Source organism: Zonotrichia albicollis, chromosome 1 (genome assembly GCF_047830755.1).
Source record: "Zonotrichia albicollis isolate bZonAlb1 chromosome 1, bZonAlb1.hap1, whole genome shotgun sequence".
NCBI lineage: Eukaryota > Metazoa > Chordata > Aves > Passeriformes > Passerellidae > Zonotrichia > Zonotrichia albicollis.
Genome location: NC_133819.1, coordinates 25594308 through 25618348, shown reverse-complemented (window position 1 = coordinate 25618348; position 24041 = coordinate 25594308). Strand labels below are relative to the sequence as shown.

Below are 24041 nucleotides of genomic sequence, written 5' to 3'. Positions count from 1 at the left end.
ACATTTAAGTTCAGCTTAATATACCACTAACATTTACACTAACCACTAATAACATAACCACTAATAACATAACACTAATAACATAACATAACATAACACATTTAACATAACCACTAATATACCACAGTGAACATTTTCATGCACTCACAAACACATTAACCCATAACAATCTATATTCCATGAGACAAGACCATTAAAAATAGCCCTAAATATTTTTAAAATTGCATAAAATACAATTACTGCCAAGTTAATTAACTGATGTGAATGAAAACCTATGTAAAGTCCCACAACTTCTAACAGGAGCAATGCATTATCAATTTCAAAATTTAAATTATAAATAATTTTTGGTTTTGTAAAGGTCACACCATTAACACGTGAAAAAAGAAAAATCAATATACTAAAAAGAGTTCTGAGTAAACCTTCCCCCTGCTTTTGTAAATACCTATCAAATGGTATTTGAATGATACCAAGTAATGACATATGGCAGCGTTAGAAGAGTTTCTTATGTGAATAATTAAAACAGTAATTGCTGGGAAAAGGGCAACAGAATGAAGAATCAAGACTTTCACTCTGAGGTACCTAGCACAGCAGAGGACCTCTACGGAATAAACACGTCCAGCTCCTACTGCAAGTCTTGCCAGAAGGTGAAAAGGCAACTTTTTCTTGTGGCACTTGAATCACCTGAGCATCCACCATAAGTGTAACAACACACCAAGCATATACAAGAAAGAAATAGCAACAAGCTTCTGTAAGTCATGAGAAGCTCTAAAACAAGTTGTGTAAAGTGCAGCTTGGATAAGCTATTTTGTATTTCAGTCCACTACTAGATGGGAAGATTTGCATCATTTCAAGCCACATCATGCACTTGCAATGGGACTGCCTACACCTAAATATCACGTGTTTAAGTGAAGCTACAGATGTAGCTTGTCTTTGTGCTGGGCACTGGAGAGAGAAACTTGTCTCAAACACACTGTGATGAGTGGATACACCGTCCTCCAGAGATGTGGTTCTCATCACTGAGAAAGCTACTACACATCTCTGTGTCTCTGGCTGTAGATGACTATCTGATCAGCTTCCTTGCTCATGCTAAAAGGAAAATGTTCATTAGTCATTTTGTTTTGTGCTTTTTTAATTACAAAAGGCAACAAAAGGCAACATTTCTCCTTGAATGACTCTGCAATCCCTCCCCTGAAGTTTGTTTTATCTTTTCCTAATGCTGCTGATATCAGACTTGGCAACATGCTGAAGTGGAACACATGAGAGAAAAAAACTGTACTTCCTCTTTATCTTTAGAACTAACTTGGAATTATGCATAATTTCATTTCTGGGGATGAAAGACCAAGTCTTACAATGCACAGAGGTAAAACAAATTTCTTCAGGACAACATCTCTGCATCATAAAGAACAGGAACAAGAAAACATCAAAGTTTACAAAAAGTTAATCTGAAAGGAACTTTAACAACATCGGGTTTTCCCAGGATATTCAAGAAGGATGCTAGTGTGTGACTATCAACCAATTTCAGGGAACTGATCACATTCACACAATGATGCACATACTGTAACTATACACAACTGTTACCATAAGGAGTTTGGTTGGTTTTTTTGGGTTTTTTTTTCAGCTGCTTGCTTGTTTGCAGTTTAGGAGCAAAGGATGAAAAAATGTTCAGCTAAAATGGAGACAGGGAATATAATTATGTAATACTTAGTAATCAGCATGAAGAATTATTATTTGATCAGGAAGGTATAAAATGGACTGCTTTTTCTGAACACAGTTAACTAATATTGTTAAACTCAAAGAAATGACATTTATTTAGAGGAATATGAAAAAGATCAAGGACTAAATCAGCTTTGTTTGTAGCTTAAATAACATGTTTTTTTAATGTAAGATTTATGAGATCATAATCTGAGGTGAAAGTGGGAAGTTTATGGGCTGGCCATCAAGGTAAACATATATAAATGCTATTGCATCCAAAATGGAACACAGCTGTGATTATTTATTGTGGAAAAACAAGCTGTGATTATTTATTTCTTTCTGGGTGCAAAATACTTATGCCACTGTTGTATATTAGGGCAAAAATACAGGTCACTAAAAGTTTTTTGCACCAACTGGTAACAACCATAGTCTTTAAGTGTTCAAGATTCTCTCCATTTAGGTCAACAAGCTTCATCTCAGGCCTCACACAGAAAGCCTGAACTTATTCTAGGGAATAAGGAAGTTAAAAAATTTGGAACACACTTGAACATTTAAGCAAAAATCAAATAGTCAAGTTCTGGAAAAAGAGATCATTCTGAAATGTGGATGCAGCACAAGAATTGAAGCAGGAGGACGAGATGGGAAGAAGAATGAAAGAAGTGGTCACGCAATTGGGTTCCAATGGATAAACAAGATCTTGCCGTGGTTCCCGATCCTCAGACAGCTTGTATCATTCAAAGTGTGAGTTTCACTGAAAAAAATTTATTTTATGAGAGGCTTAAAAAATATTCTTCTCTGATGTACATATCTGCATTTAAAAGCCTTTTAAATTGGTATTGGAGACAAAAATACCTGGAAGAGAAATATATTAAAACCTCCATTAGAAAACTTATTAAACTTAACAATTTAAGAACAAAACATGGACAATTATTCTGTCTGGACCTTCATCTGTAAAAATGGGAATGAAAATGTACTGTTACTAATACCAAATTATGAGACTGCTGACAAATAAGGACAAATAAGCTACAGACCAGAAAAATTAAATTTTAAGAACATTATTTCATATTTGCATACAAATCCTAAGAAAAACCCAACAATTTGAAAGATGGTAATTTCTGGACTCAGTTTCTATTTTACTTCGACATTTTATGTCGTGCGCAGCCAGGCAGCTCTCTGGCTAATAAAAAAGCAAAGTTTTATCTGGCAAATATTATGCTATAATCTCACAGAATACCCAAGGATTTATTGCATGCTGTTAATTTAAAACAAGGCAAGGGAAAATGCTGTAAGTCACAGTATCAGTTTGGTTTTAGGAATTTAATTTCTAATGCATCAGTTACACTGCAATATTTCTATTTAAACCTTAAGCTAGGAAATCTTGGCAAAGTGTTTCATTGCAGATAATTCCCAGACAAATATCAACACTAAGGATGGGCATTTTACCTAAAAAAACCACTAAAGACTGTTTTATCAACATAAGCACACAACTATAATTAAAACCCACAATGAAAACATCACTTACAGACTTCTGTATCAATTTTTTAAATAGACGACAAGCAGCTTAAATCTGCAGTTATTTCTTTCAGAAGTATTATTTGTAGATTTTTAAGGAAGATAATCATTTCACATCTAGATATTCACAAAAGGAAAATAAAGCCTGTTTCCAAGACAACCACATTAGTTGCCAGACTGCTAGATGCTAAGAACACGCAAAAGATTATATATTCTAGATGATAACATTTCAAAGACTTCCATGCATGTTCTTCTACTCAATTTATACCTAATGATGCATTTAAAGTGTACATATATATCCAAAAGAAATTTGGTATTCTTATTTTTCCATTGCATGCATTTCTACATGCTCATTAGAAACAAAACCTTAAACTAATACAGCAACAAAGAAAACCTCAAGTATGAACAAAAAATTAATCCACTAATAGGCACCTTGTATTGATTTCCATGACACCACAAATAACCCTTGTGAGGGTGCACAGAATTTTTTACTTTAATGGACCTGTAGAAGAAGTATGTGCTTGAATTAAGTAAAAAGTCATGGGCAATTCTTTAAAAACATACAAGATCATTAGTGTAGAAGTCAGATTCACCCCTTGGGACAAAAAGACAGAAACCTCCCCAGTTTTAAATGAATATAGTCAATGCTACCTGTTCTAATACAATACATGTGATACTAATTTAGCAAAGCAAATTTGGTGTCAGAAATCACTGAATCAGAGGCTGATTTCTTGGGCTAGTATTACCATGGACCCTCCAGTAACAGGAGACAGAGACAAACCCTACCTCAGCACTTGTGGAGGAATTTAAAGCAGACAAACAAGGAGTCATGGAAGTTTATCTACTTGCTTCTTCAACAAGACACAAACATTCTGAGGTGTGCTCTTCCCAGAGCACTGCCTAGGAGACCTGCCATCAATAAAAGAAAGCCTACACACAGGCAGACTCATGATTTAAAAAATGAAAAAATACTGCCAGTGGGAAACACAGGTGAATTCTAATAAGGTTGTTACTTATGTAAGTATGACATTTAGTCTGGAACTTCTGAAAGTCCTACTCTGTAAAAATAAATCAATGTACTTAGCCACAATCACTTGGTTGCAATTCAGTCCTTACTTTTAAACGGCAGCAAAAGGACACCTCTATGAAAAGAAATGCAAATTGATTAATTGACATCTTCCTTATAACAAACAACACACTGGTTTATATTTGTAAATTCACTCTATGGAAAAAAAGCTTGTTACTGCAATTAACATCTACTTCACAGTACTTAATAAAAAACAAAAAAGGTGAACTTATTACTCGCTGTGCACATTTTTTAAATGCAAATTTTTTAAAGTTCTTGTTGCTGCAGCAAAATATATTAAATGGCATTCAAGTTTTAGACCAGACAAATGCTTTGTATACACATACACCTACCTCTGTCAAATGAAATTAACAACATACATTGTTTAAAAAGTCTTCCATATCCTCCAAGCAACAGAAGAAATCATAACATTTCCTTCATCTTTAGTTTTATTGCTCTCAAAATGACAACATGAAGTTCCTTAACATATGTAGCCAGAGAGTCCTCTGGTGTAGCTGCAGATAAAGATGCTCAGAGAAATTAGAAGTTGCCATTCTAAACCTGGGCTTATTTTTTCAGCAATTTCTTAATGTAAAAAAATTCTAAAGCCCACAAATTTATGTACCTTACCAAAGGTTTTTAACTTGCAGATTTTTATAGAATTTCTGAATTACTTCAGAACTGGCCACAGAAGTTAACCGAAGAAAACAAATGTGTTGTCAGTACGGTCAAGAGCTGCTAAAAGGGAGCATGAATCTTTACTGACTACATGAGAACCCTCCAATCTGAGATACCAAAAACCTTCTGTAATCACCTGCATGTCATTATCTGTTTATCCAACAGCTCTGGCATTTACGAGGATTTTTAAAGCGTCTATCACAATACAGCAAGTGCTGGCCACACCATCAAAGACTGGAGAGATTAAGGAGAAAATGAAAAAGGAAAATTCAGTCATCTGCTAAACAAGTTTCAAAATTCAATAAAGTACTGTAGAGACAGTTAATCTGAAAGTACTTCTGAAAAAAAATCCATCAAATATTCTGTACTGTTCTTGGGGAGATCAAATACATATGAAACTCAAGCCTCAACATGTTCTCCAGTAATCTCTATACAACAAATACTTCAAAAGCAACTCACCTATATCTTGTTCTATTTTTTTTTTCTTTTTTCCTGCTATTGCCAGAGGTTTTCCAGCTATTAAAGGGGGTTTGCTTTAAATTAGCAAATGACAGGGAAAACAAGAAAAATAAAGGAATGGAAATCAAGTATGTCAAATAGCTTAGAGCTGTATATACTTCCATTTTAAGGGAACATTCTGTTAACAAAGCTCTAAGATTTCACAACTAAAATCCAGACCACCTATGTATTCCTAAAAATTCTCACCCACCCAGAATCTCTCCTTTTTCTCTGTGCAAAACCAGGCTGATCCCAAGCAAACAGGTGTATGTTGAACTGGCATAGAAGGCAATTTACCTCAATACTTTAAAAAGCATGTGAAAATACCAGAGCCATGAAAATATCAGGGCAACCTTTCAGAAAGAGGGATGCACCACATAAAGATTGGTGAGGCAAGCTCAGTTCTGTGCTCTGGCACTCTTGCAGGTGCTTCTACAGCCACAGTCTTCACTTAGAGATAAAGAAAACATGAACATTTGGAGCAGAAGCAGCCTGCCTGTGGCAAAGAGCACAAATGGGAAGTGTCACACATTAGCTGTATTTGTATGTCCAAACTCCCATGATAAACTACCTCTGCTCTAAGTGGTACCTTTAATCATTTTGGTATGGTGCACCCACATCTGCTCAGCTGCCCTCTGCACACTAATACAATGATACTCCCATCATTAGCATCAATGTCAAACCACTGCACTGTTTGCTTACTGCATTAAGAACACCAAGTTCTTTTCCTATTGTATATGATCAGGAAGGGTTTTAAACTGACTATATAATAAGTTTAGAAAAATCTCTAACTGCCATCCAGTGATGATGCAATAAGTATGGCTCCTACCAGTCAGAGAATACCAAAGCTATTCAAGAGGTTTCATTTGTGTTTCAGGACTTTTCAACACTAAGGAATTATCTCAGGTTATATTTGCATGGCTTTTAAATTACTCTGGACTTATTTAAAAAATGCAATACTATTTGACTAATAAAAACATGAACTATTTTTCAGTTCTTTATAAGTCTTAATGAATTTTACTTGCTAGCCAACACAAATATGGAAAACAAAGTCTTGTGGACATCTGCTCACAAGCAGTGCAAAATCTCATGGAGCCCACTGAATGGCAATTCATGGGGTCTTTGTGAGCAGGGGTTTATTTCAGTCTTAAAGGAGTGGATGAGAATTCTTAGCATGATTTGCTGTCCTGCAGAATGTTTCATGTACCTTTGAAAAAAAAGTAATTTCTGAAGGCACCAGTTGAGAGGGGAGCCTAGACCAGTCCCACTACATCAGTTCAGTGATGTAGAGGAAAGCCCTCCCCCTCACCTGCATCCTGAGACGCAGCAGGGGAGCACAGCACACCTTTGCTGCAGGTCACAGCCGTGAGCACGGCCATGCACAGAAGGCACTGGGTTGCAGGGGCTCCTCTGCCATCCCAGCAACGTGCATCATTGCTATCACAGAAGACACAGGTAAACCAGAATAAACACTTCCAAAAGCCACCTGTGGGCTGCTTGGGAAATGTCCCGATGGGCCAGACACTGAAAGCTCCCCATGGACCTCTGAGCCACAGGCACGAGCACCACAGCAAAGCCAGCCTGGAGTGCAGCTGCTGCTGTAGTGAAGGACTGGCCTTGCCTAGTGACCGCTGCCCTAGAAAACTGGAACAAAATGTAATATCTCTGTGTCAAAGCATAATGCTTTAACATCAATTTTTAATGCCTCAATAGGGGAAAACACTGAAACAAGATTGTACAGTGCTGGGGAAAAGTGATGGGATCATTTGTATTCTACTATATTTATGAGAAAAATAAAGCAGATTTCCTCATCTTCACTGAACTCTTTGCTACATCCACTACAGCAGTGAATTTACAAAAAACAACTTTGCAAAACACCTTCCTTTATAGAACCTCTCAGTAATGCTTTATTTCGTCAGGTAGGTAGAGAATTTCCCTGGGAAAGTTCTGCTACAGCTGCTGTCAAAATTATCATACCTATTTGAAATGTTTTTCAGAATCTGTCTTCCCTCAAAAATGCTCTTACATGCTACCTAATCACAAATTAAAACAAAAAAGTTCCATTACTCAGGAGAAAGGAAACCTTTGGCAGGTAACTTGGTAAATACTCAGTGACAGGGGCATCACTGTACCAAAAGCTTAATCAACAAATGGGATATGCTAAATAGTACAAGGGACCATGAGAATTTCATCTCACATAACAGAACTGAACATCTGAAGGTTAAGAAAAAAAGGACAAAGCCAAATAAATTCAATGTCAATTTCAATTTCACAATTAAATCCACTGCACACTGCTGCATGCTTTCTGTAAGACTACTAAATAAATTCAAGTGAAACTGTTAGATATAAATCAAATGCCATGAAAGAGTGGAAATAAATCTTTTAGATATTATGGCATTAATATTTAAAAAAAAAGCACAAACTCATAAACTTCATTTATTCTTATACTTGCTACTGTGCATTAAAAGTGTGTATTTGTGCAAATAAGTACACAAACAATCCACCAAAAACAATACAATAAAAATTAATAATGATGTAGACAGCAGTCACAGGTTTCCAGGCTCTTGCTAATTACCATGAAAGTTGTTCCATCCAGTTACATTCCACACTGTATAGCACATTAATCCTCATTTCAATGACATATACAATTTATATGGCTGTCTTGTGTCTCTGTATAAAAACAGATAAACTAAACTAAAGCATACTAAACATACTGTGGAAACATAAACACACCTCTAACTATATCACATCTATGTAGTTACATTTCTATATAAACTTAACTAATTATTAGGCAAAACCCGATATAGTATGATTAAAAATTTTTCAGGTTTTCAATCCATACTACTCTTGGATTGAAACCAAGCAATTAAAAGTGCCACAAAGGATACCAACGTGTGTCAGTGACCATATTCCTTCAGAGTGCTGAGTCAGCACTTGTACTTCAGCACCATTCACCTGTGACTACATCTTAGGTTACAACTGACTTTTAGAATTGTAGTTACTCTTGCTTGAACATAAGAAATTTTGGGAACCTTCTCAGCTAACATTTGAAAATTATACTTTAAGTCAAATCTTTTCTGCACATCCTCTACCAGCAAAATCCCAAAGAGTTTGTGTAAAGGACTGGATGAGGTCACAACCAACCTGATCTAAAATGGCCCTTCCAATTTCCAGGCTACCTCTGCTTTATTACTCCATTCATTAAAAACACAAGATTAGTTCAAGCTGTATTTTAATGGCTAATCCCAAGATAAAACCATTTATATTACAAATCTCAGGTTATTGTTAAGATCTGACATTATGTTTTGAGGACTATCAGATTCCAGATTTTTTTCAAATGTTTCAGTACTGAAGACATCATACTATATCAGTTATATCAATCTCTTCTTCCCCCAAGGCAATTGTTTCAAAACAATTGAATCAACTACATAGTTCACTAAGACAGACAAGTTCACACACCTAAAAGATCAGTAATATAATACTGACATTATTCAATAATAAGCTGATTCATTCAAACTCTTTTTGTATACAAGCTATTACTAGCACACACAAGCTAGTTTCCATCCTACTATTTCATAACCAACACAAAACTTTATTAAAAGCTATTTTTCAAGTAGAAACAGATTGTATTTATAATTTTCCTCTCTATACCAAAGTCACTGAAGCTTTACTTGTACAATATGTAAGTGAAAAAAATAACAAAACCTCATTTTTACTGGAAACAACACACACTATGCAACAGCACTCAAAAAAAATCTGATCAAAATTTACAAGCAGCACATCTTAACAGTTCACCAAATGAGGCTCAGTGACAACAAAATGTAATTAGAAATGCTCTGATAGACAAATTGGCATTACTCAAAGGTTTATCTTCTGCCTGCTTGCCCTTGAGGTATTGTGTAAGATGACAGTACCTCTAGTTTTTTGAGGGAGCTGAGGAGCTTCTCCATACCCACCATCACCCAAACAAGTTAACAGCTTGTTAGCTTGCTCATGCAGTTTGTTCTTCATGCAGCTTTTCCTTCACCCATACCCCCAATACCCTCTCAAAGTCACCACACCAAACAATCTTCCCAAACTCAGCCTCATCTGTGGCCCATGAGAGTGTAAACCTGGACCATGACATTTCAGAAGCAGGTCAGTAAAAGGGAATGATGAAAAGGTGTGTGCTTACTTGTCTTATCAACACAAAGCATAACCATGAACAGCAGATAGACTATGTTCTCCAGAGGCCTCTGAAATAGCAGTGAATGCTGTCTTTGAATTGCATCACAAATGAAATTTTCTTAATATGCTAGTTTTTCAAATAATATTTGAATGGTACTGAATATTACAGATCTAGGATGCAGAATAATGAGACATGTCTGGCAATCCCTGCTGGTTAGAAAGACAGCAAAGGTGGGCTTTTTCATTTTCTTTTCCTTCCAGGAATGTACTTTCCACCAGAGCTGAACATTCACAAATGCTACTGTGCAAACACAGTGCCCAGCTCTGACATGCAATTTCATTATGACCCGGAGAGTCTTCTCTTGTTTCACCAGACCACAGCAGAACAGCATCAGAGAGCTCAGAGCTTGTTTCTTAGACAGCTCAATCTCCACACGGATTTCAGATACGACAACTCTTGATCTGGAGAAAGGTAGATAAATCCAAGAGCTGTTAAGAATCTGCTAATGTGTGACAGAGAGAATTCAGAACAAAAGCAGCACTTGCACTTGGCAGCAGAGGAGTCAGCACTCTGTGTGCAGTTACAGCTCATAGCAGTGCCAGGGAAAGCTTTAAGAAGGTACCTTCTCAAGCATCCACTCTGGGAGCTTGGTGCCACAGTCCCTGGCACAGGTTTTGATCAAGGATAACCATCTTTATGTGAAACAACTCCCAAGTTCAGCCAGTGAGCTGGCACAGATCAGGGACAGCTCCCAGCAGGCAGTTTGGATATGGCCACCTTGGCTTTGGAGCACAGGAGTTTAACAGCATGGAAATGGGCTGTTCCACTGCCAGCTGCAAAGCAGCCCAAGCACATCAGTTCAGCAGTACAGACTCACTTTAGCTCAACAATGCTGTGGCCAAACAGGCCTCAGAAAACTCTGCAAGAGGAGTTATCTCTATTCCCAAACCAAAAGCTTATTTCATATACTGCTTGCTTTTGCCTTGTCCTCTGTGCTGTGCAGTTTTTGAATTGGGATAACTTCTTCAAAACCCCATCACTGAAAAGCCTCCAAAGGCTCTGAATGGCAGAGTACAACATTTGGAATGCTGTCAAGCAGAATTAATACAAAGGTTTGCTTGCATGCAAACAGCAAATGTTTCACTTCTCTAACTGCAAAATTCCAACTATTTTCTCTCAACCAAACATTGTCATACATGAATGGCTTTCAGTAAAAGAGCTGAAAGGAACTTCAACTTCACCCACAGCTACTGTCCACTGAGGAGACTGTCCAGCACACTTGCCATTTCAGAAGAACCCACTGGAATCACCCAGTGATTTCAATATGCTTTGCTCAAGTCAAAGCCATTACATACTCAATGAAGTAGATGGTGCCAAACACTTGAAATACACCATGCATGTACACTGCACAGCTGTAAGTATATGAATACAGAAAAAAAAATTCCAAAAGGTTGGAAGTAGTTAACATCTAGAAAATTAAGTCTGTGAAACACTTAAGTCTATTAACACTGGATAACTGACACTAATCAATGCTCCAGAAAACATCCTTAGGAGAAGCAAGTTTGTTGTAAAAACAAATGAAGTCAGAAACACTTTTTCCTGAAAGTGATGGGAATAAAACAAAATGCAGAATATAGAATTTCCAAGGAAGAGCTGATGAAACCCAAACTACAGAACACAAACTAGAAGCTAAAGGAGAACTTTCCCAGGAAACATGTGGGAATGCAATAAAACTGGCACTGATGGCTTTTTTCACAGTTTTTTCTCCAGGGCTCAAATGGCATCCCCAGATCTTCACAGGTTTCCCACCAGCCACAAGAAAGTAGTCTGCACTATTTTTGAAGTAGAGGAGGCGTAATATGTGTCTATGTGTGTGTATATATGTATATATATATATGTGTGTATATGTATATATATATATATATATATATATATATACACAACGTATCTTCTCTCGCCAGGAACATAAATCAAAACCCTTTAGAATGAAACAACACACACAGGTGGTTCTGTGTGAAAAGTCAAAAACTTGTCAGCTATATCAGGAGTATTTCCATTTCTGCCAGACAGATGGAAGGGGCTGAGGCTGTAAAGGTGACACCCATCATCTCAATCCAGGGTCTGGTGGTCCAGCCATATTTGACAATTATCAAAATAGTCTTCTACTGCAGATGTCTACAGAGGCCAAGACAGGTCTTGCCCATATCCAAAACACCAGATGCTAAAAACACTGGCTGTTGAAGTTTAGATAGCAGTATGTCATTATTCATGTCCAGGACACATAATCATAATGTCTTTTCAAAATTTCGAAATTACAAACAGAATATTCTTACCAGGATTTCCTTGTCTATTTTCATTTCTTAGTTCCTTCTTACACTTAAAACTGGGCCATCTGTTTTTCCATATGCTAAAAGGTTTCACAAGGACTTGGCCTATTACAAGCCATTGAGACTCCAGCTTCCAAGGCTTTCTCATTACATCTTTTCAGCAATTCCAACACAGACACCTTTACACCTTCTGTAACGAAGCTCCCTGAGCCCCAAAGGATTTCTGGGTCATCCTCTGTTTAACTAAAATACTTTGAAGAACAAAGGCAGCTTACCTCACACACTACCATTTTTGCAGCCTTGGGGTTTAATGCATCAGCAGGAAACAAACCTTTAAAAACAGCTCCATTGTAAAATATAAATATTTAATTGTTTATAGCATATTTATAGCGATATAAATATTTAATTGGTTTATATCTAAAAACAAGGGTCTACCACAATTATTTTCCTCTATTTGGTGAAGTGTGGGAAACACTCTGCTGCTGAGGAGTGGCATCTGCTGGCAGACAAAGAATCCATAAAAATCAGATTCCCCAGTAAAACAAATATTTTTTTAAAAAGACAAATCAGGGTTGACATTATTCACAAAGCAACTCTCACTTCCTTCTTGATAGGATGATGATGTTTTTCTCAACAGTGTAAATCCTTTCAGTTACACTGATGGTACTGAATTGTCCATGAACCAGAATAACATTGCTAGTGCTACCAATGAAATTTCTTGTCATTCCTCAATCAGCAGCTGAACTGAAGAACAAAAGACATGTTTGCTACTTAATTAAAACCATTCCCATCATGGATCTCTTAAATAAATTCTTAAAATGACTCACTGTAATAATGGATGTTAAATAGCTCACCAGGGTACTAACCTGTGAACAATAAACTGAATTTAAAAGGCCCAGAAAACAACAGAATATCATGATTTTCTGAACACCTTAAAAATAATTCTAAGCATAAGATCAAGTTTAAACTACTGCAAATAAAGTACACAGACAGAACAAGCAACTGAACATGAACCAAAATATCCTTCATTTTAGAGCAGCCTACTTGTACCACTGCCAAAAGCTGACCTACACCTTCCACGAGGTTTTATTATTGGAACTGTGACAACTCGCAACTTTTTGGCTTAAAATATCATGGTGGATGACTGACATATGCCATATTCATTTTGAAAGGGGCAGAAAAAAGAGATTCAGTTTAAATATTTCACTGGCATCCAGGAATAATAGCAGGAATAAAAAACATTTTATACTATATTTTCGTTTTTAAAGAAAAATTCCTACTCTAAACAGTACTATGCAATACCAACATACTTTGTAACAGCATCTAAAATGCGACACTACTAACAATAAAACTTTTTATTTGGTGGAAAAAACATTTGCACCTGAGCTATTACAGTACACTTCCAAAAATAATTGCTTTAAAACTCAATAGATCCAGTATGAAAAAAAAAAAATTAATTTCAAAAGAGTTTTGTATCTACATACTGAGGCTCCATCTGCTCTGGGCTTACTCTCCTGGGGACTCCTACAGCTGATCTGAATTTTATAATCAAAGAATACGCCAAGTTGGAAGGGACCCACAAGGACCAGTCCAACCCCTGGCCCCACCCAGCACCATCCACAAGAGTCACACCCTGTGCCCAAGAGAGTTGTTCACCAATGCAAATCCAAACCAGAAAACACATTATGACTAAACCAGATGGAAAGCCCAGTAAAGTTTTCTAATTGAAAAGCCTTCTCAAAATTTGTAGCAGTAAGTTAACAATTCTCAATATGTATTACAATAAATTATTCAGCAATAATTGAATCTGTAGGAATTCTACTTTGTATTAGAAAATTCAGCAGCCTCTTTTTTCTAGCATAGGAACAAGGCTTGTCTAGCTAAGTATTTGCTGCCATCATGTGTACACTTCAAAAACTGCAAACTTATGAAAAACATTTTTCCTTCATCAGGTCAAAAATCAGCCATGAGATTACCCATTAGGGCATTACAGACTTCAGTCAGAAAGTGATGAAGTCTCAAGGATTGCTAATGTAATATGAAATCTTATCTCAATACAGACTGCCTATTAGAATTCAAATTCTACAACAAAGACCACATGCTTTCACTATGCAATCGTAAGAAGCAAGAAACTGGTTATAAATAACCAGTATTTGATGGCCCCTAAAAAAATTAGCTTCTCTGGCTTATTCCATGCAAATATCAATACTTTCAACACCACCCAACTCCTTCAGCCACGACATCTCCAAAGAAGCAATGGTGATGGGGACATAAACCTTTCCACCACACTTCTTCCGGTTCAGGAAGAACAGAACAGAACAGAACAGAACAGAACAGAACAGAACAGAACAGAACAGAACAGAACAGAAAAGAAAAGAAAAGAAAAGAAAAGAAAAGAAAAGAAAAGAAAAGAAAAGAAAAGAAAAGAAAAGAAAAGAAAAGAAAAGAAAAGAAAAGAAAAGAAAAGAAAAGAAAAGAAAAGAAAAGAAAAGAAAAGAGAAAAGTTTCAGTGACCTAATGTTCATTTCCTCTAAATTACTGGATAGAATAGTTCAGCAAGAAGAAAAAAAATACCATTAAGTTGCATAAAACGAGTTTATCAAGTTTACGCCATTCAGTAATTCCCACAGAGAAAGGGAAGATGCATCTACATTGTGTCTCTTGTTACCTAATTTTGAAAGATGGGTGCAAGATCAATTTAGAAGGTATTTTACAAATTTACATAGTTACTGCAGTGAGGAAAAAAGTGCATCATGCCCTCTTTCATCTTAGACTGCTCCTCTCACTAATATCCCTGAAACAATAAAACAATATCCCTGAAACAATAAAAAATAGGACATTGACAGGACTCAACCCCCCACATTTCAATAAGCCTAAAATCCAACACTCAGTAACTATGCTTCTAGTAGGATTTCTAACTTGTTCATTAGAAATACCTCATTACCATACATTACTTCTGGAAACGACCTTTAAAAGATAGAAGTACAAACATTTTATCATACACTATGATTAAATGTATTTTTTAAATTATATCCTTCAAAAATACAGTTTGAAATTAGCAGCTTTGAGACACAGAAACAAAATATATTTCAGCAGACATTTTCTGCTTGATGAATTCCCAGAAGTGAGCTGCACAAAAGGCAGGATATCACCAAGAAGATGTATGGTTCTAAGTACAGTCAGCTTCAACCTCAAAACAGCCAAACTCTGAGCATTACAAAAGACAGCTAAAGCAACATGAACGGTGACAAAGATGCCACTAAATTCAAGATTATGAGGTCAAAATCTGAGGTTCACCTTCTTGTAAAAAACAATATTCAATTAAATTACTTGAATATCAGTGAACTGTATAAAAAACCTCTTTCATTCTTCAAGGGGTACACATCAGTATGTCTTAAGTATAGCTCTATATATAAAAAATCTGGGGCTTTAAAATCCTCCAATATGCATAACTATATTTGTGCAACCTCACATTACACTGAAAGAAGAAGAAAAAAAAAACAGCTTCTAAACAATAATTCTGATGTGCTCCAGATGCAATTTTAACTTGCAGAAAATATCAATTTTCTGTCTACACAGGATGGAAAGGCACATCTATACAGTATATGCAATTACAGCACTCATAATATTATTGCAGTAATTACAAAATATGGTACTTGACAGCACTTGTAGAAAGTTGGCAGTGTTTACAGTGTTGATAGTGGAAATGCACTGACAAGGTGGTAAAAAAACCTACCATGCTTACAAAACACTACATGCTGACAATATTCACACAAGTGCCAAACAAATGCTAGAAGGAAGGTGTCAATAAAATACAAACAAGCAGAAATCCTCACAGCTTTGCAACTGCAATTCATACTCAGTTTGTTTGTTTGACCCATGTAATGTCATACTACACTGTCTTGAAATGCAACAAAGTTCAGAATTCAATACCTTGTGCTGCAGAGCAGAATGAGTTAAAGAACATGAACAATACTCTTGAGTTGCTGAAGATTGTAAAGCAATAGCTGTGAGAAAAAGCTGTGAGAAAGAACTGCAGAAACTGAGAAAGATACATAAAGGACCTGCAGAAACTGTGTCCCCCTCCCAAAGAACAGAACAGCCTGCTGTGATAAGTAATTGTGCAAAAGAAAATATACACAGTATGGCCTGCTATGTACTAAATCACATATAGACTGAACAACTGGAAATTTTTATGCAGAAGTAAAAAACAATTTAAATATCTGTGCCTTTTGTCAATGAACATCCTTGCAGCATCACACTGCTTGGTCCTTCTTTCAATCACCGTTAACCCTCACCTCAAAACATAATCTGGTAGATTTTCTAAATTCTACTGCAAAATACTTTAAATACTAAAAATAGAGCTAAAACACTGGAACAAAAGAATCAGAACACTCATCTGTTCCTGATTCCTTTTCTTTCTCTTTTGTTTACATATAAGAGAGAGGAAGAAGTCTCATACTAGCACAGATACAACTTGCAGAAAACCTTTTAAGAAATCCATTTGCTTTCAATAACCTGTGTCAAGTTAAACTTTTTTAAACGGCTGTCATGGAATAATGAAAAAGAGGAATCAGCCTAATTCACAGCAAATAAGATAAACTAACATTTAAAGAGTATTTGGATATCTGAATGCCCAGATAACAGACTGCTGGTCATTGCAGCTCTAACTTTAAAAATCTGGAGGTCCTGAGAATTACATGCTATTACATATATAATTTGTACATAATAATAAAGGCTTTTTATACATAATAAAGGCTTTTGATTCCCTGAGTTTCACACATATGTACAAGTACAATGGTATGTTAGGAACATGGCTATGCACATGCTGCCTCATATGGCTTGGACAGAATTTTTTAGCACCACTAGATGGAAACCTGAATTACCTTTTAAACTGACAATTCTGTAATGCTCACTACTGGTGCTGCTTCTACTGTGTCTGGCTCTTTTCTTATTTAGAGACCTATTCTCACACTGCCTGTCACTAGCCTGTACTCATTAGGAAGGTGCAGGTCTCTGCTCACGGAGCAGACATTCACAAAACTTCTGCAGCATCTTCAGCCCTTGAGAAATGTGGCCTCTCAGTGCTATTCAATGTAAGGACTAAACTGTTAACATTTATTAGAGATGCATCCCACTTCTAACAGCAATTTAAACTTCTCAAGCTAAGTTGTAACTAATAAAATTGCTACATTCTGCCAGAAATTTCAGTTCAGGGATTCAATTCATGCCACATTTTAAATATCCAAGGCATGCTACAAAACTATCTGAAATTTATAAACCTATTTGCACATCATGCATTTATACTTGCATTGTACCTGAGGTGACTGGCAGAAGCAAATGACTGACATTACTGTTGGGTTTCACCCCTATGACTTGGATATGACTTCCTGCTGTGTCAAAACAGTTATAAATAAAAACTTCAACTAGCAGATAAGCAGTTATCAAAAGAGCCATCTGACTAGCTACCTGCAATCATAGATATGATAGCATACTGATAATTGGCAGGGTAACATGACAGAAGCATTGAGAATGAGGATGCTACAATTTATAAAATTTTGAATTTAGAAAATACAGTAAAGTTCTAAAACCAGCATGTATACAGGGGGGGAAAAAATAAACAAAACAACCAACCCAGCAAGAAATCTCTGGTCTCAGCAGCAGCCAGTTTAACCTGAAGGACAATGATGGTGCTTTCCAGGTGAGAACCAACAAATGCCCCTTCCTGCAATGGGTGTGCATCATGCACAAGGCAGTGGGTAACCACCAGGCTACCCCAAGTATCAGCACTTCAGAAAGCTCCCAGACTCCCTGGATTCTTACAGAAGAGAAGCACACACCAGCTCCTGCTTCTTAACCCAAAACTGAAAGAGCACTGAAAGCATGGAAGAGATGGCACAATATGAAAGAGTTTCATTTGCATGAAACTTCACAACAGGGATTCACAACAAATGCCAACCTTTCCAATTGCACATAAATACAAATTCAGGACACTCACCAAATCATGGGTGCACTCAGGCAAAATCTCATCAGAGGCAGGCTTCAAATCCTACAACCAAGCAGGCCACCACGAACGCCAGGTCAGAGCAGCAGCCTGATTTCCTGCAGCCATTCAGGCCCTAATCCCAAATGCTCTTCAGTTTATCAGCCACAACTCCCTGGCTCTCAGAAAAGGGCAAAATTCCTTCCTACCTTTTGAGAAATATAAAAGAATATACAGGAAATTGACTCCAATTTCATTCTTACAGATTAATAACTAGTGAACACCCTAAGTGGGGGATAAAAACACAGGACTCAGTAGGAATTTACTCTTAGTAAGATTTTCATCCAGATAGCCATAAAAATCCCTAAAAGCAAATTCTGATGTATCCAGTAATGTTAAAATGAAATACTACTCTAAAATGCTATTTCACAACTTTAATAAAAGTAATAAAATGGCAAAAAACCTAAAGACATATTTTACTTCCAAAAAATGTATTTCTTTGTCAAGGCAAAGAAAACATCTCTTATATAATGTATTTCACTGAAACTGAGAGCAGAATTCAGAATGCCAGCAGCTGTTTTATACTCATACTACCTACATTATTTGCTGAAAGACAGCACAAAGGGCAACCCACACATCCCGTTCCCATTTCAGTCTGACTCCAGTACTGGCCACGATTTCCTCTTCCACCCTCTTTGACTATTTGCTCTTCAAATTCTCCATTCAACATTTCAACATATTTTTGAGTGCTAGTAGGTTAAAAATAAATCAAGAAGGGGAGGGAAGATTATACTTGCCCGGAAAATTAAGCAAAAAGTTCTGTAAGTGTATCTGCTCATGAGCAGAAAAAGACATATAAGAACAACTTTATTCTCCAAGATATGACAGCATCCCACAATGATCCCAGCAAAGTAAATACTGCAAGTGACGCAGGCAACTGAAAATAAATTTGATGAATGACAATTATTTGTATTGCATCAAATGCACTGATTCAAAAATTCAGTCATTCCTGAGAGGCTACGTGACAGTTCATTTGAAAGCTTGGAAAAAGATTTTCAGGGTCAAGAGTGGCCAAAGAATTTCAAAGGCAATTTATTCAATCTATTAAATTGAGAAAATGTTGTGTAATTCTGCAGAATGATTCTGCTTGTCTCAGAGACAGTCCAGGCCCTCTCATCTACAGGGTCAGGCTTTTTAAAAAAGCCAAGTACAAAATGGTCATTTTCAAAATTAATGCTTAAATACGAAACAAATTGTTACTGAAATTATTTAGCTGAATATTCAACCTATTGCAATCTGAAATGAAGTAATCAATATTATCTTAATATTGCTTATCTTATGTAAGCATTCTCATCAGCCACCATGATTTAGAAGACTGCTGAACTAAATGACTTATCATACCTGTCAACATTAATTCAATACCATTCCAAGATAATAATCAGTATCAATCTAATTATATCAGCAGTCTCCTGTAAATGAGTACCAATTATTTTAATTAAAATATTAAATATTTAGAAAATAGATAGGAACAGATATTAATAATTTATATGCTTAATTTGAATCTACCTGAAGAAGCATAATTCCTGAACAATGAAGCTTACTTTCTTTGTATCATCCCTCTTTAATATTTTCCAGCAGGTTTCCAGACACAAACTAGGAATCCAATACCAATTACAGGAAAACCACAATATTTATATTCTTCTACTTTGAAATGAGCACATATGGACTTGCAGTCTACCATTGGTGGTACCCACTTAAAAACTCTTCCAAGAATATTCAATGGATAGCTTCCCTATTTTATAAGTGCAAATAGGTCAGCTTAGGTTTCCTACAAAACTTCAGTAGCCATCTACATGGTTGGCTCTAACATTAATTCCCTCAATTCCTGGGCATTCTAAACAAGATGAGGTCCCTTCGCATCTCCTTTACAGGAAAACAACACAAACCACTCACATCCTACAATAATATAATCTCGGAGCTTTTTACTTCTTGTTTCTCCTCCTTTTATTTTTAAAGCTGATCTTAAAAATCTCCCTATAGGTTTTCTACTGTGTTTCATAAGAAATAAAGGAAATTTATTCCATTTGTAAGACACAATCACAGAATCATTCAGACTGCAAAAGACCTCTAAGGCCATGGAGTCCAACCTTTGATCAAGCACAACATGTGAACTAAACCATGGCACTAAGTGCCACGTCCAGTCATCTCCTGAACACTTCCAGGGACACTTCCACCCCTCCCTGGGCAGTCTGTTCTTAACAACCATTTGTGCTAAGAACTTCATTCTGATGTCCAACCTGAACCTCCCCGTGGCACAACCTGAGGCTGGGACAGCAACCACAGCCTGGGACAAGAGGCTGACTCACACCTGGCTACAAACTTGAATTATTATGCCCAGCTCCCTTGAATCAACATAATTTAAACAGCAAGGGGGGCAGGGGCATTATGTGAGGCAACCACAAGGTGATTGAAACGCCAGGCCTGTTTTCTAAACGTTCAGCTAATATGAATCAAATTGGAGGACAAGAAAGCACACCACAGGCTATGAACTAGTATATTCAGAAGGTCTGACTACCCAAAGAGAGCCTGAAGAGATTTAGCAATAGTCAAGGAGTTTCATGTTAAAATATGACATCCTTGAAAATTTTCATTCAAAAAGCATTTCAGATGACTTATTAAGATTACACTTCATACTGAAATCTTCATTCAAAGTCAAGAAACATCACTGCAATCATCATATCCATAATCTTTACCCTCTGATAAATATGCATCAAAATATATTACTTTAACGTAAAATGAAGAATACTAATTTTTTGTAACATGAGACATCATGCTACCCTGTACCAGATGCCTCGCCCAGCATTCAACAGAAGGCATGAGGAAAGAACATTTCCAGATGGAAGCTGAATATTGACAACACCAAAGTGCATACAGCAAGGTATATGCTTAGCCTAATAACAAGCAAATTGGGAAGAAAAAAGTTGGAAGTGCAACATGCCATAATACTGTAATCAGAGCCGTAAGCATTTTTTCCAAAAAAAAAAGAAATTTAACAGGCAATTTAAACAACCAGTTTGTATTAATGTTGTAGTGATTTGTTTAGGTGGATTTGTTTGGTTTGATTCTTTTTTGTTTCATTTAATAAAATTAGAGGCAAGAAGTACAGTTATGGTACAAGCTACATGAACAGCAGCATTATCTCAGCTTCCCTCGTGGCTAACTGGGTGACTCTTAGGCAAGAACCTAGCACTCCACAGCTATGCTGGTCTGTCCTGCAAGACCTGTCCTGGAGCTTCCAGCCTATTTTCAGAGTGTCCTGCTGCCCAGGAAGGGTGCAAAGAATGAAATACAAGAGAAACAAGTGGTGCACAGCACAGCACATCACCACCTGCTGGCTGGTGCCCTGCCCACGCCGGAGCAGTGATCAACCCTCATGGCCAACCTCCCCAGTTTATATATTGAATATACTACAGGCTGTATGGCATGCAACATCCACCTGGCCACTTTGGGTCAGCTGTCCTGGCCATTCTCCCTCCCAGCTTCTTGTGCATCTCCTTACTGGCACAGCATGGGCATCTGAAAAATACTTGATTTAGAGTAAGCACACTTAAGAACAGCTACAACAGTGCATTACCAACATTATTCTCACACTAAATCCAAAATACAGCACTGAACAAGCTACTACAAAGAAAATTAACTCTATCTTAGCCAAAACCAGGTCAAAGGACTGATTCCAACATGAATTAATTAGCATGTAATTAGAGCCCAGAGCTACCTAATCCCAGTTTGTCCACAGTCCACTTTCCTCAATCACCTCATTCAAGTCTTCATGGGGCTGGGAACCACAGCATAACACAAGATGCAAAGCAAGTCTCACAGGCCAAAAATGTGAAAGTCTGACTTAAATTTCACACTCAAAATAAATATTATTTGGGTGAGAAAAAGATCTCAGAACAAAACAAAAATTAAAGATGAGAAGAGACATGTTAACTACATGCTAATACCTCCCAGCATCTTGTTAGAAGACAGACATATTTGCAAAGTTCTTTATATTCACACACTCAAAACAGTTATTAAATTAGTTTCCTTTCCTTGAACATATCATAGCTAATAGCACTAAATGTCAGGTTTCAAAATTCAACTCGTTACTTGTAGTCTAATTTTTGTCACCATTTTCCCTATAATCTACCTTTAAAACATTTCAGAACTGAGAAACATTTTCACTATTTGTACACTTCGTTTTAAAAATGGCTAAAGATATTTCAATGCAAACATTTCCTTCCTTTTCTAAAACTATTTTAAGGAAGATTTTAGCACTGGAAATAGTAACCTGTAACTTGTCTCTTTAGCTCATGTTAAAACTGAAAGCAGCGATGCGGAAACATTTCAGCATTATTAAGTAAACGGCAATTGAAAATTACAATAGCATCAGGCATTTGAGAAGTTGATACAAATTTCTCTGATTTGAGGATCTATCAGTTGGCAAGAGGCAATTAAAATACATTTATTCCTTTCCTCTGTAGAGAACACAAGGCAGTCTTCTCCCTGCTTATTCCTGATGCCCCAGTTACTTTAAACCCTAAGATTTCAGCTACTGCAGGTAGAAGGGATGGGGCAGTTCTCCCCACTACCCTCCTTCTGTAAACTGGGAGGCAATGGATGCTACCTTTGCTAACCACCTTCCACTGCAAAGCAGAACAGTTTCCTTCCATAGAAAGGAAAACAGTTTTGAGATTCAAAAGTACTACCAATCCAGTAGTTCAAGGAGCATGAAAATTAATGGGAAGCTTGTCAATACATCTGTCTCTTGCAGTTGTGTTCATGCTTTAACAGAAGCTTCTCCTCTGTGAAGTGCCTATACATTTGCCATGTGGACTCCTGCTGACCTGTTAATATGCTGATACCTGCTGGGGTCCAGGCATGTGGGGAAAGCACCTTACAGGTCTCCTTAGTCTGCTGCTTGTGAAACTTGTTACAACCTCGTCACTTGGGAGTGATCTGCTTTTCTCTCCTTGGAGAAACCAGGCAGGAAGTTCAGGGGAAGGGGTGTTAAGCAGAGAAGCAATGTTCACATAAGACTTATTTCCTTAAGAAACAATGAAAAAATGTTACTCCAAAATCAAATGCAAGTTCACAGGGAAGCTATTTACACCCATACTCAGCTAATTATAATTATACAATTGGTTATGTATGTCGTTATAAATATTGATATATGCTTATACAATGCATTATTATAGATCATACAGATAATTGTGCGTATACTTTTATTTATATATTTATGCATAGCTAATTATATAACTGAGGCCACTCTGTTACATATACCTGTGTGCGCTCACACACATTCGAGGCAAGGCACTGAGAACCAAAAAAGATAACCTGCCTAGAGACATGGAGCCACAAGGCATTCTGCAGCTCTGCAAGGAGCTCGCCCTTCACGGGAGCATGCCCGAGCAGAGAGAATCAGCTAGGCTGGAAAAGACCCCTGAGAACGCCGACACCTGAGCAGCTGCGACCGCCCGGCGCCCCTGACCTTGCCGGGGCCTGCCCTGCGCCCCGCCGGGCCCCGCCGCGTCCCTGCCCCGAGGGGCGGCGGCCACTTGCCTCCCATTCCCGCAGGAAGCGCTGGGCCTCGGCGGGCCCGGCCGCCCTGTGCCTCCGGAACTCCTCCTTCACGTAGCGGTCGCCCAGGTCGCGCAGGGCGGGCGGCAGAGCGCGGTGCAGCTGCAGGATGCGGCGGAACAGGCGCCGCGCTCCGCCCGCCATGGCGGCCCTGGGGCGGCCCGAGGGGCCGGGCCCGGCCGGGCCGCGCCTCCCCCGCCGCGGCCGGAGCGGCGCCCAGCGCCCCGTGTGGGGCGGCGCTGCCCGCGAACGGGAGCCTGCGTCTCGCCGGTGGCGTCTGGAGCGGTACCCAGCAATGGGGTTGCGGATAGTACTTGTAAGAATGCATGGAGGATGTTGTTTCACAAAGACGGGTGCGGGTGGCAGAGATCTCGATATATAGATAGATAAAGAAATCAGTTCATTTTCCGCTCCAGGTTCACCACCAGAAGAATGAAATGTATACTTTATATCAGATTAGAATGTGGCACAAATTAATTAGGCCGCTAAGCCCCAAGC

At 37.7% G+C, this 24041-nt stretch overlaps 1 protein-coding gene across 1 annotated transcript in view; it reads right to left on the bottom strand.

Annotated features, from left to right (window-relative positions):
* Positions 1-23790, bottom strand: part of SDHAF3 (succinate dehydrogenase complex assembly factor 3) — a 29156-nt gene extending 5366 nt beyond the window's left edge. The window contains exon 1 of the mRNA XM_005480801.4: positions 23526-23790. Within this exon, the coding sequence (XP_005480858.1) occupies positions 23526-23687 (162 nt within the window). The 5' untranslated portion in view covers positions 23688-23790. The remainder of the gene's footprint in view (positions 1-23525) is intronic.
* Positions 23791-24041: the final 251 nt, after the last annotated feature.